Consider the following 14,068-nt stretch of genomic DNA (forward strand, 5'->3'; position numbering starts at 1 on the left):
CTGATTTTTTGATTTTTTTTTTTAAATCATTGATTTTGATCCACCCTAGTTGTAATCAGGAGATACTCAGAAGCTTTGAAACTGAAAGGAAATTGGAATTAGAGGGAAGGTACAGCCTGACAACGGGGCATTAATTCTACATTACATTCCTATCCTAATGCAGAAGAGCCTAGAAACATAGTTTTTCATCTGTCATTTTCATGAAATGCAATGATAAAAACTTTGTTTGGTTAAAAAAAAATATCGGTTATTTATTCACTTTTTTAAAAAAAAAAGTCAACCAAACTTGGTAAAAATTGTAAATAAAACCTCCCTCAATTGTACAAATAGCTATGTCTGAATAGCTTTTTTTTTTTTTTTTTTTAATTTGATTTATATGCCGCCCTTCTCCGGAGACTCAGGGCGGCTTACAGTGCGTTAAGCAATAGCCTTCATACTTTTGTATATTTATACAAAGTCAGCTTATTGCCCCCACAAACTGGGTCCTCATTTAACCTACCTTAGAAAGGATGGAAGGCTGAGTCAACCTTGAGCCTTGGAGAGATTCGAACCAGCAGTAAATTGCAGGCAGCTGTGTTAATAACAGGGTGCTTTAAACCACTGTAGTACCAAGGCTCCTTGTAGCTTGTTTGTCTATGAAGTTGAAATTTATTAAGCAATGCAAGTAATGTCTGATATTGCTTTGTTACTTCAGGATTTTTTTAACCTGTTATATCCTATTAACAAATTCAAAAACCTGGTTATATGCACTTAGTACCACCCAGATACCCTTGTCCGCTAATGAATTATTTCCATATTTTCAGGACTATTCCAAAATTCATTAGAAAAATAAAAGTCCCTGATTATAAAGATAAAAATGTATTTGGAGTACCATTACTGTTAAATGTTCAAAGAACGAGTCATCCTCTTCCAAGGAGTATATTCCAAGCTATGGACTACTTAAGACACCATTTTCTTGACCAGGTACCAGTATGAAATGTGTTTAGGTTCACATCTTTGGTTTTTCTTTCTCTATTTCTCTGTCTGTCTGTCTGTCTCTTTCTCAAATACACACACACACATACGAGTAGAAGTCCAATGCACACATTTCTCAGGACTTGAGAATTCTTGTTTGTTATTATTACTGTTTATTTAATTTGTATCACATTTATTTTTACTAGAACTCAAGGCAGCAAACACACCTTCCTGCTGTGTTTTCGCCCACAACAACAATCCTGTGAGGTGGTTTAGGCTAAAAGAGAGTGACTGGCCCAAAGTCATCAAGTTAGTTTAATTGACTAAGATGGAACTTGAACTCATGGGTTCTAGTTTGGTGCCTTAACTATTAGACCAAACTGGCTCTATTGGCATGTAATTGCTACTTAAATAAATTGGTACTTAAATAAGTACATTCTCTTCAACCATGATTCATTTTGACACACGTATGATGACAAACTCTCTCTTTGTCCTTGCTCCATCTTTTAGCTTTTAGAGCTGTTTGTCATAAATCTTTTTAAAGAAAAATCTCTAGGATGCTTTTCTTCCAGTAACATATCTTTACATTGTCTATCTAGTCCATATCCTTTCTGCTAAATCTAAACTGTATATTTCATTTGGGGTTTGGAGCATGAGGTTGCTTTATGGGGTTGGTCGTGATTATACATAACTGGCCAACTCACTCTCTCAAGGTTTGCTCCTTATTAATTGTAATTGTTAATAGATGTTGTGCACCTGCCACTCATGTTTTGATGCATTAAATATTTACCATTAATGTATAGTAATTAGCTCTATTCAGGCACTATGTTCTCGTATGCAGTTTAACACTAATGGAGTGATAAGTGGTTCCTTCCAAAGTTGCTGAAGAGCTCGCTCTCTCTGTGTATGTATGTATGTATGTGTGTGTGTATATATATATATATATATATATATATATATATATATATATATATATGTGTGTGTGTGTGTGTGTGTGTGTGTGTGTGTGTGTGTGTGTATTGTGACTTTTAAAACATTCTGTTTTCTAGGTTGGTCTTTTCAGAAAATCTGGTGTTAAATCTAGGATCCTCTACTTAAGAGAAATGAATGAAATTAACCCAAATAACATAAATTATGAGGGTCAATCAGCCTTTGATGTGGCAGACATGTTGAAGCAGTATTTCCGAGATCTTCCAGAACCTATATTCACTAGCAAGCTCTGTGAAACCTTCCTGCACATATATCAATGTATGTAGATGCTTTATTGTTTTGGGGTAAAAATGAACAAGGGGTCATTTCTGGTGGAGGATATGGGGAAGGAGTGTTTCTGGCTCACTCAGTTTGATGAGGGTAGTGGAGAATTCCCCCCCCCCTTGCCCCTCTTGTTCTTGCTCTAGCTTGGGGGGCTAACCACATTAAGAGGAAGAGGGGCAAGGGTTAGTATGGTGTGTGACTTGATGGAGGACTAATCCATCAAGGTAACCAGTGGGTTAGAGAACCCACCATTGTGGGGTCAAATGCTTGCACAAGCACTTGATTGATGCGTAGATTGGACAGCTACAGTATTTTAGTTATCTAGTATGAATGAAACTTCATAAACTGCCAGATGATCATGTATAAGTATAAGATTATACATTATAGGATTATTCTTTGGACCAGTGTCATTTGATGGGATCCAAGAGGTGTCCATTTTCGAGAGTCTGTCCTATGGAACAAGCTCCTCCCTGAGATTCGGATGGCCCAATCCTGTTGGCTTCCTGGGAGACTATAAAAATCTAGTTTTCCCCTCAGATATGGTTCTGAGGTATTAGTGGAGCTTAGTATGGATATCTTGTTTTGTGTTGTCATTGGTCCTTTCATAGCAAGGTTTTCTTATTACTCAAAGCCAGGCATATTGGCATGAAATCCTTCTCCTAATTCCAGTTATGTAGGTCCAGCTGTAATTACTGTGCAATAAGAATAAGGAACTCTGTGCATGTTCAGATTCTCTCTTTATCGATATACATACTCCATGAGGGATAAACCATGTCCCGAGCTTCATTTTTCTGACATAAGTCCAACCCAGTCCAAGTAGTACTTCTCCAATGCTCTAAATTAAGTCATTTTATTACTGTTTGGTGTTGGTGTTCTTTCATGATTTTTTTTTAAAAAATATTTATATATATTTTGGGTTAGCCACCTATAGTTATTTGTTGAATAAGAGACCACACACATTTGTTAAATTGATTAATTCATTTCTGGACATTTTAATTATTATTTTATCCCTGAGACATCTTATGCTTCCTTAATGTTATCATATCGGTACTGCTACTGGTACTAACTAAGGGATAGCTTCTATTGATTTCTTTTAGAAATGCAAAGATTCTTAACGATTCACCATTTAATTCAATTAATTATAATTAGTCCTTGGTATATTCTGTATTCCTTAATTTAGATTTTAACACAGTTAAACATAACTGGAAAGTAGGCCCAGGTGGCAAGTTCTTTTTAAGATAATATATACATGTTGTTTAAGAAATGCTTTTAAAGATAACATATCTAATTCCTCTTTTCCTTTCTCTTTTTAGACCTACCAAAAGATCAGCAATTTTGTGCTGTCCAGGCTGCCATTCTTCTTCTCCCAGATGAAAACCGTGAAGCTCTAAAAATTCTGTTGTACTTCCTAAGGGATGTTGTGATGTTTGTGGAGAAAAATCAGATGACTCCAACCAATATAGCTGTGTGTCTGGCACCATCTTTATTCCACCTCAACACCTTGAGGAGAGACAGTTCTTCATCTTCCAGGTATTTTTTTAAATTAAATTATAGTTAGCATCTGTGCTTCATCATTGCAGTTATTGTTTCCCCATCCAAAAAGTGAGAAAGCAAGGATGAATTTCAAAATGGCTCAGAAATTGATTTTTTAAAGTGTGCCTGGTAAATTATTTGGCAGAATTCTAATTGTAACTGAATGATGATAAGGACCATCATTTGGAAACTGCAATGAATGGATGACATGCTGGACAGCAAGGTGCTGAACAAACGTTTGCTCCTTGGCAGGTCTTTTGAGCGATAGTTTGGCCATTTAAAGATAATGATTAAAGCTTGAATAAAAAAACAACAACAAATCTATGAAAGAGTGACTGGATTTACATTAAAGAGAAGAGCAAGAAAACTGGATTTTGGGGTTGGATGACATCCCCCCAAAAGAACTTATGCTGTGTTGTTTGGGCATGGTGGAAGCAAGGACAGAAAGACCCAGAACAATATAATGAATGGTGTTGATGTAAGCTTAGATATTTTATTTTATTTTATTTCTTGCTTCCACTTTCTTTTTTTACTACTTTTTACTCATTTGTTCTCCCCCCTCCTTCATTTTACATAACTCTGTTTTCCCTGACAGATAATAGGATGACTGGTATGTTTGTCTGCTCTATAGGGAATTCTGATTATAATTACCCTTCCTGATCATAATATGTTGGGTGGTAATGCAGTTTTTAATAAAGTAAGCATAGAGCATGCTAGAAGAGAAAATAAATAAGCCACCTTCCCCCCTTGATTCTTCCATGAGTAGTGCTTGAGAATACTTCTAATTCTAAATCACCCTATCTAATGTTTAAATAACGCACAAGGGAACAAAGCTGGTTGATGGAAAGCTTGCCTCTGTGAAAAGTACCCTTTGAAACTATAGTTAAATGTTTTGCTAACCTGCAAAACATTTACGTTTTGATGGGTTGGTTGTCTTCCTTGAAGATATTCCAGATTCTATGTTTGTTTGAAGTTGAAGACAGTTTAGTTTGCCAGCCTATAAGCTTGTGGTTTATGATGAGTATAGAGAGAAACTACACAAGATTATAAACTGTCAGGCCATACAGACGAATAGGCAGACTTTAAGTGTGTATAATTTTTTTTTAGCTTCTTGCGTCATCAGTCACTTTAGTGTGGCTTCCTCCCACACTGCTCTAATAACACAAGAACATAAAAGTCCTGTGAGACTTAATTCTTTTGCCAATATTGCTCCACCTCCTCGAAGAGACATAATTGGGTTAGGAAATAGCCACAGAATTCAGTGTTCTCACAAGACCATTTGAAACCAGAGTAATGTTGGAAGCAATCCCACCAATGGAATGAAAAAAAATTAACCAATACAACTTTTCTTGAGAAACAGTAAGTGGCAGCTAACTTTTAAAGCCCTGAAAATAAATAAAAATACAAGAGTACTGTAGTCATGGAAAAAGATATATTTTGTAGCAAATATATCAGATTTCTCCAACATAGTACCCTCCAAATATTTTAGACTTCACCTTTTGTCATCTGGGAGTATGAATTTTAATCGAATATATCTGTAGTATATCTGATTGAGGAAAAATGTAATATAAAATACATGATACGATAATTCCCAAAATATGTTGGACATTTGAAAGTGCCTCAGTTTGCAATTGATCAAAGTTAAGAATTATTTTTGTTTTAGACATGGGGTGAGAAATCAGGGTAAATATATATGCCTGTGCAGTATGTATGTATAAAGAATATATAGAGAATTAACAACTGCATGGATTGTACGTGTTGAATATCTGTCCACCATTGTATGTTATAGTTAGGCCTTGTACATGAAACACTCTTCAGCTTGTAGGCTTTGAATGTCATTGTAGGTTAAGATCTGAGTACAAGTTTTATTTCTGCAGGATGGGGATCTGGAAAAATAAATAGTAGTTCAATTTCTGTCAGAGGTGAAGAGAGGTAAAGCATTTGAAGAATGCATTTTAAGAGGCTTACACATCCCAGATGTGCATCAGGCAATAAAACAAGTCTTGTGATGTTCAGCATTCCCCAGGGAGAGAAAGAAAACAAAGATGATGACAGCCTTGTCAGTCATAGAGAGTGAAAATGTGGTCAGGGCCAGAAATGTGTCAGAAAAATGAAGGGGAAATGTTGCATAGTTTTTATTTCTAGTTGAAGAAATTTGTATTTCTATGGAGTTTTAGAGATGGTGGTAGTGGAGACCTATAATACTTTCAGGGGTTTTTTTCTATCTACAAATTATAGTAGGTTTTATCTTACTAGGTTAAGAAGCCGTTCTTTTAAAATTGGGAAATTTTCTGCATTAATATCTTGAAATTTAAATTAAAAAAATTGGATTTTATTACTGATACCAGTGCAGGGACATCAAAAAGCTCTATCTAACAGGTCTGATTTCAGAATTGAGGTTAACAATATCTATGTCTGTCTGTCTCTGTCTGTCATCTGTCTATCTCCTTCCTTCCTTCCTTCCTTCCTTCCTTCCTTCCTTCCTTCCTTCCTTCCTTCCTTCCTTCCTTCTATGTCTGTCTGTCTGTCTGTCTGTCTGTCTGTCTGTCTGTCTGTCTGTCTGTCTGTCTGTCTGTCTCTCTCTCTGATTAGCTAGCTAGCTAGCTATCATCTATCCCTCTATCTATCTACTATATCTATCTATCTATCCACCTTTTACCTAATCTTTAAATGTTAATAAAATATTCCAAGATAGAGCTAGTAGAGATGAATGCCAGGTTTTTCGCAATCAAGGTTTTGGCCAGATGCCACAAGTAAGCTTTAAATATGAAAATATGAAAAATACTCTCTGGCAAAGCATTGAGAACTCTTGAATAATGGAATTGGCTTTTCCTCTGAATTTTTGGCCCAGCTTTTATTAAAGCATTTTAATGATACCAGACAAATCAATGACTGCTTTGTGTGTTTAACTGAAACAAAATTAGCTACCACTTACTCTGTTTGGATAAACTCATTAAATGCTCCACAAAGAGGTATTACATTAACAGGCTAATATACTGGTTTAACTTAGTCTCATATGCAGTTTTTAAAGTGGTATTTGATGTAACTAGAAATGCAAACTGGAATGGGTGAAGCCTGTAACCGTCACAGGAAATTATTTATACTGCATTCTTTACTTTTTTTTTCAACATCTTAGTGTTTTTCCCCTCTGCATTATACCACCCTAAGATTGGGTTCAGTGCTCATCTATATTGCAGCCCTCCCCGTCAATTTATCTCTGCTCTCCCAGGAATTGGGACCCATCTTGCTCACCTCTTCACACCTCTCTAGTCATAGCTATGCCCAGTTGTTCCTGCTCCTGCCATCCAAGGAAACCAGCCAAGAGAACCCACCCCTGCAAAACACAGACCCTCAATATCAGTTCAGAGATGGTGGAATTATATCTACTGGTTATAACTGCCCAATGTCTTATTTTCTTATTTTTTTCCACATACAACATATAACCACTTCCTTTTCCACTTAGCCCTTCTCTCCAAAGTAGCAAATGTATTTTCTAAACCAGAACTAGTGGCCAGTGATCAAAACAATGAAGTTGTTACATTTTCTTTTTCAAGATCTAGCCAAAGGAAGCTCAGTACAGGAAAACCTGATCAGAGGGATCTGAGTGAGAACTCGGCTGCAACCCATGGCCTGGCCCATATGATTATGCAGTGTCACAGACTATTTGGGGTAGGTGGTATTTTTTCAAGCATATTTTTTTAAAGTCTGTTCTAACATCTAGGAAGTAGAATCTCAGTACGTTGCTTATTGGAAAGGAGAAATAGATTATTTTTTAAATTATTTTTTCAAATTACTGGCAAGAGTAATCTAAGCCAAACTAAATAGCAAACAATGACTGTTTTAAGTTTTCTTTAAAAACAGACCAATTTATGTGTCTTTTCATCACTATATTTGCTTGCCCTTCCTGAAACACATAGACCTCTGCTTATGGCCGGTTGTTTAATCACCATTTGAAATATAAGGAACACAGAACAGTTCATTTGTGGCCTATAAACCACTTTTGGTATTATAAAATGTCAGCGATTGTATTTGAAATGTTTGGCAACCGACTTGTTTTATGACTGGTTGCAGCATCCCTTGGTCACATGTCCATGTTTTGTGACATTTTTTGTTGGCTTCCAGCAGTTTTGCAGATTTCTAGCAAAATGTATTCACATTTACGATCCTGGAATTGGTTTAGCAACCTCAGTGATTCACTAAATGACAGCCTCAAAAAATGTAGTAAAATCAGGTCTGATCATATCGATGCCATATGATCTATAACAAGTCTTTTTAAAGAAAAAAATATTTAGTGTATTTTAGTGAAATGGATATTATATGTTTTTAATTCAGTTCAAAATGTAAAGTTTTGTTTTTAAATAAATATCTAATTGTCTTCATTTTGTTTTCCCTTATATGAGTATTTTACTTGATTCCTTTTTGGTTTATTTTAAATATGGGCTCAGAAATATTTTGGGGGCATGAGTCATCTGTTCATTAAGAGCTAACAATCTCTAATTGCTTATAACAGAAAAGCTGATACTTCCCAAACTGATCTAAAACTTCCTTAATGATATGAAGGAAATGTGAGTTTCCCTGTTTCTGCTTAAGAACAGCTTGGACATAATTATACTCATTCAGTATAATCATTCAGCCCCGTTTTTAAAGATTTTTTGGCATCTCTTCTGCTATATTTACAATATCATTTTGCAATGAAAGTTTAATTGTCTGATAGGAAGCCAACCAGGTTAAAAGTAATTTGTACTGATATTGCCTGGCTCCAAAATGTTTCTTTAGACAAACATAAGAGTTGTTTTGATACAGGATGGGTGGCAAATAAATTTAATAAATGAAAATATAAATAAGCAATAGTCTGCTATTGAAAAAGCCCTTTATCCATTTTAGGATTGGAAAAATTAGCTGAGAATGAGCTGGGCTTTCATAAGGAATCACTTAGACTCAGCTCAGAGTCTTCTATTATTTGTAACTCATTTGGCTTTCTACAGTTAGATGAATAACTTTACTTATTCATCATATTTCCTCATATGATAGAATGCAAATGTGTATGAGAAAGGGGGACTGGATAGGAAGTGTCAAAAGAACAGAATGCAAGAGACTCACAGCCAATAATTTATGCAAAGTGCAGAATCAAAAGTGAACTTCAGAGTTCAGATATAATGCTTATTTAACATGATCTTTTTTCTCCTTTTCCTTTTGTATGGAAAACTGGCAATGAATTTAAGAGATAGGAACAAAACTCCAAGGGTATGAAAGCTGCCTTTGTACCTTATTAAGCCCTAAGTTGCACTTTATAATATACTTTTCTTCAGTTCTTTAAACCCATGTCTCTAGAGCAGTATTTCTCAACCTTAGCAGTTTGAAGATGTGTAGACTTCAACTTCCAGAATTTCCTAGCCAGTTAAGAGTGCCATAGCCATTCCTACATGTGCTGAATGTATACAGATTTCCTTTCTGATTTGGTGGTATATTTTCTTCATGTACATAAGACTATAATGTACTACTTACTGAAAGTAATGTTACTTTTTATTTCAGGCAATGTAAATACGTGTGCTCTTTTTCAGGTACCCAACTATTGCTTTGATCAGGGATATGAAAATGAACACAAGCAAACAGATTCAGGTGAAATAGCTCCACATCAAGCCATTTTAATAAAATATTCTAACATAGTGACATCCCTGGAACACTTCATGCAGGACCTACTCAGAGATGCCAAAGAAAAATTCAAGAACTGGGTCACTTGCTCCATCTTAGACGGAGTAGACTCAGCATATAAGAAGGTAATTTAGCAATTACGCCTTAAGGCACATTTAATCACGGAATCGTCCTGAATTTAACAATAGCTTTTAAAAAAAAACAAATGCAGAAACTTCAATTCTATAGAACTATAAAAATGAGCAGAAATTGCACTGAACCAGCCTAAATCCCTATTGATATTTCAAGTGACAAAGTTTGAAAATGGCATTAGTACTGTTTCTTAGTGTCTCAACTCTGAAATACTTGCAACCATAATTTGAGTGAAAATAGTTTTTTATGTCTTTTAATCATTGTGCATTGTGCCAAACCAAATTAAATGCCTAAAATGTCTCTTTATTGTTGCTTGGAATACATAATGTAACATTTAATGATAAAAATGTCATTGCCCTATTCTTCAGTATACAGTTTTTGTCTACAATCTTTTCTAAATACTTACCTGAGACTGAAACTTATTACAATCATGTTTATTTTTTTAGTGATGCACATAAGATTGTGCTTGTCCTAAAAGAACATTTGTTACAGGACTATCTATTTGGGCCCCAAATTGCTTTAGTTGTCTTTATATTGATTCAATGGTGCTCCTAACTTGTTTAAGCATTGAAGGATAGATGTCTGCCACATTTTTTCATAATATATTGACTATATTCTAAGGTGGATGATGACTACCACATCCGTTTATGGAAAACGTCCGTTGAAATTGATGCTGTTCCTAAAATTATTCTACACCGGATATTGATGGAGCAACATCTGTGGGATCCAAACCTTCAACAAACAAACATCCTGGAGATTTTAGATGATGAAACAGATATTTATCAGTACACAGCAGCAAATATGTCTCCACTTCCTTCAAGAGAATATGTAGTCCTAAGGTTAGAAACTCTAATAAATTCCCATTTTTTGACATTTGTTGATCTATGATTTTTACAGTATTATTTGTCATACATATTCTCAGGGGGAAAAAAATCCTAAAAGATTTAAGTTCTAGGCTGCATTAACATATAGATAGAATCACGATCACGTGAAATGTTAATACCACTTTATAATGCCTTGGTAAGGCTATACTTGGAATATTGCATCCAGTTTTGGTCGCTATGATGTAAAAAAGATGTTGAGATTCTAGATTGTAGAGAAGAGCAACAAAGATGATTAGGGGACTGGAGGCTAAAACATATAAAGAATGGTTGCTAGAATTGGGTATGACTTGTTTAATGAAAAGGACTAGGAGAGACAGGATAGCAGTGTTCTGATATCTCAGGGGTTGCCACAACGAGGGAGTCAAGTTATTTTCCAAAGCACCTGAAAGCAGGACAAGAAGCAATGGGTGGAAACTAATCAAGGAGAAAAGCAACCTAGAACCAAGGAGAAATTTCCTAACAGAACAATTAATCAGTGGAAATGATTAACTTCCAGTGTTGGAGCATTCACAACTGCCTCCAGAAATTGTGAATGCTCCAACACTGGAAGTTGTTAAGAAGACATTGGACAACCATTTGTCTGACATGGTATAGGGTTTCCTGCCTGAGCAGAGGGTTGGACTAGAAGATCTCCAAGGTTCCTTCCAACTATCCCATCCCATCCTATCCCATTGTTTGAATCTCCCTATCCTACAATTGACTTAGATTTAACAAATCACAATTGGTTTGTTTGCATATTGCACTAAGGAAAAAACAATGACTTCTGACGGGTGTAAAAATCACAAGGGATTTAAATTTCCAACCTGTAGTGCACTTATTTTTCCTTCAAATTAAGAGTGTAGAGTAGGTTTCGTAAATGAAATTACTAAAATATTAATTACAGAGAAAAGGATTTAAAAAAGTGGTAATTTATAACTATGCTTATGATATCAACTGAGAAATCTGTGATGGGATGGGAAGGCAGAATTAATTGGTAGGTGATTGCATTCTAAACTTTGTCAATGGAAAATTTTAAGAGTTTGCTATCCTGTACATGTTCTGCAAGTCCTTTGGGAAGCAAATTGTTCTATCCATGGGGTAAACATCCTTTTTCTATATTGAGGAGAGTAGTTGAGCACTCACCCCAAAATCTCAATATTTCAAATAAAAATAATACAATCTCAATGGGTTGTCCGATTCATCTGAAATATTGCAAGATTTGACAGTTTAGTGCACGTGTGTCAAACTCGATCGCGTTGCAGGCTGGATCGTGATGTATCAAGATGTTTTTTGTCTTTGCAGAGCCGGGGTGAGTGTGGCTTCTACAGGTTGTATACGGCCCATGGGCCGCCAGTTTGATAGGCCTGGTTTACTGAGATCTTAGATATTGTTTAAAAATTTAAGTTAAAAATATTTAAGTTTGCAATCCTGTGGGTGCTATGTTGCCAAATTGTTCATTTCTACTGTTTATAGAAGCTGCAGTCTGGATTGGATTTTGCCTATATTTGACACTATTTCAGAGATATATATGTATTGGGAAATATAATTGTTTATTATAACTAAAGTTAGAAAGTTGATATAAATGAAGTGTCATAAAAAGGTTATTTCTGTAGCTAATATGACTTTAGTTCATAAATATAATAGGAAATCATAATCTGATTTTTTTTCCCCACTTTGTTATTTCCAGGACTTGGCGGACTGATCCTCAAAGTGGCACATGTGTTCTAGCAGCTACCTCAACAGATAACAAAGGTGCTACTGTGAATGGAATTTTGGCTCACGTGATACTTTACCAGTACCTTATAGAAGTTGTTGCTGGTTCCCAGAAATCCAAAGTAACATATGTTTGTCAAATAGATACCAGGTATTTCTTCTATTCTTTTCCTTGAAACTAAAACCTTATATATGAAAGCCTTGATGTTCTCTGAGCTTAGTTGTTTGTTTGAGGGTATTTCATTACCCAATTTCATAACATCATCAGTGTGAGAATGAGGTATGCTCCCCATTTATATACCGTAGCCTGCCAGTGTGGTGGTATGATTTTCTTGACAGTTCATTATTTATTATATTATATTATTTATTATATAGCCTGTCTAGTTGTGTTACAGAAGAAAGAATTAAGATGATTTTTTTATTATGAATGGTTTTATACTAATAGATGTGAAATGACACCCTCCCTCCCAAAAAAAGAAAGAAAAGAAAGAATGCTTATTATTTAGTTCCTAATATTGTGTTTATTTTATTTTTTTTTTGGTCAGGGGCCGGACCACAGAATGGTATAAGAGGGTTTTTGGTCATATCTGTGCTGCAGACATGATACGGATTAAAGATTCTTTCAAAGCATCCCCTTATCGAAATTAAACCAAAGACAACAGCTTTATGCTTCTAGAGATGAAGATAATGCAAGATGGCTTCAGTTACCATTTTCAAATTTTGATTAACTGAAAAGCAGTATATAAAGCCATCGAAGAAGAATTTTACAAATGAAAGTTTCAGTTTAAACGTACCTTTCAACGGAATAATTTACATATTATTCTTTTATAGTGTTTTGCCAAGAAAATGAAATTATTTTGATTATTTCTTAATTTATTTATAAAGAACATCTTTTAATAGTATATGTTAACTAATGTGTAAATGAGATATATTTTTAGATGTTTTATTGATTGAAAATGTGAAAGCAATAGTAAAATTGTATCAGCAGCTTACAGCCTGACCAGCTTTTATGCTGATTTTATTTTTATTATTGTAACATATTAGGAAACAGTGATGCTTGTATAAGTAGCTAAGCTAAGCTAATTACATTATATATATATATATATTGGTCATAGATTTTTGTATCTTGAGTAGCCACAATAATCTACTTGAGAATTTATACATCCATTTTTAATGCAGGAATTTTTCAGTTTGCTTTATAAGACACGCTCAAGGCAATGTTCAAAGCAGAATAGGCACTTTAAATGGAAAATGTTTACCTTTGAGAAATAATCGGTTAAACAGTGCTGCGTGGAGCTGAAAACACACTAGATTCACATTCTGTATTTACTTAGTATGCCCAGTTTTCATTTGTTTTTGTTTTTATACTGAAAAATGCCATTAGACTCTTTGAAGATAATCTCACTTTTTTTAAAAAATGAAATCTCTACCGATGTCTATGGGTAGCTTTCATTTACAATACTGGATGAAAAGATTTTGGATGAGAAATTGAATCAGACAACGACTAGTTTACATGCTAAACCAGTTTGTATCTGCTATGCAAAACATAGCAAATTATATTATGGCATTGTGCCCAATCAATGGCATAATCTTATCCCTCTACAATGATTATATTTTTTTAACCACTTCACTTCTGCCTAATTGTCTTTTTTCTCTCTCATTCCAGTACAATGGAACATTTGATCTTTTGGACGCTTTGTGTAACTCTTTAAAGATTTTTTTCTCCATTTATGAAATAAGTTACTCCAAGTTTGCCAATACTTTTGGCATGTGGACTGCATTTTTTGCCTCTAGCTCCACAAGCTTAAAAAGATTCTCAAAGTATTATATAATTAGTATTTTTATTACTTACTATAATATATTGTTCTTCCAGTTGCATAAGCCTGTAACCCACAATTCCTAATTAAAGGATGGTTGCTAAAAAACAAGTCCTAACATTACAGTTAGCTTGATAGAATCAAGGTAAT

The 14,068-nt window shown here is 34.7% G+C and overlaps 1 protein-coding gene across 1 annotated transcript in view; it reads left to right on the plus strand.

Moving 5' to 3' along the window:
• Positions 1 to 12,758, plus strand: part of LOC139309930 (rho GTPase-activating protein 7-like) — an 84,132-nt gene extending 71,374 nt beyond the window's left edge. The window contains exons 7-14 of the mRNA XM_070934112.1: positions 804 to 963; positions 2,004 to 2,202; positions 3,522 to 3,738; positions 7,296 to 7,410; positions 9,303 to 9,518; positions 10,147 to 10,364; positions 12,076 to 12,252; positions 12,647 to 12,758. Coding sequence (XP_070790213.1) covers positions 804 to 963; positions 2,004 to 2,202; positions 3,522 to 3,738; positions 7,296 to 7,410; positions 9,303 to 9,518; positions 10,147 to 10,364; positions 12,076 to 12,252; positions 12,647 to 12,749 — 1,405 coding nt within the window. The 3' untranslated portion in view covers positions 12,750 to 12,758. The remainder of the gene's footprint in view (positions 1 to 803; positions 964 to 2,003; positions 2,203 to 3,521; positions 3,739 to 7,295; positions 7,411 to 9,302; positions 9,519 to 10,146; positions 10,365 to 12,075; positions 12,253 to 12,646) is intronic.
• Positions 12,759 to 14,068: the final 1,310 nt, after the last annotated feature.

Source organism: Pituophis catenifer, unplaced genomic scaffold (genome assembly GCF_029215685.1).
Source record: "Pituophis catenifer annectens isolate HBS135680 unplaced genomic scaffold, rPitCat1.0.hap2 SCAF_2, whole genome shotgun sequence".
Lineage (NCBI taxonomy): Eukaryota > Metazoa > Chordata > Lepidosauria > Squamata > Colubridae > Pituophis > Pituophis catenifer.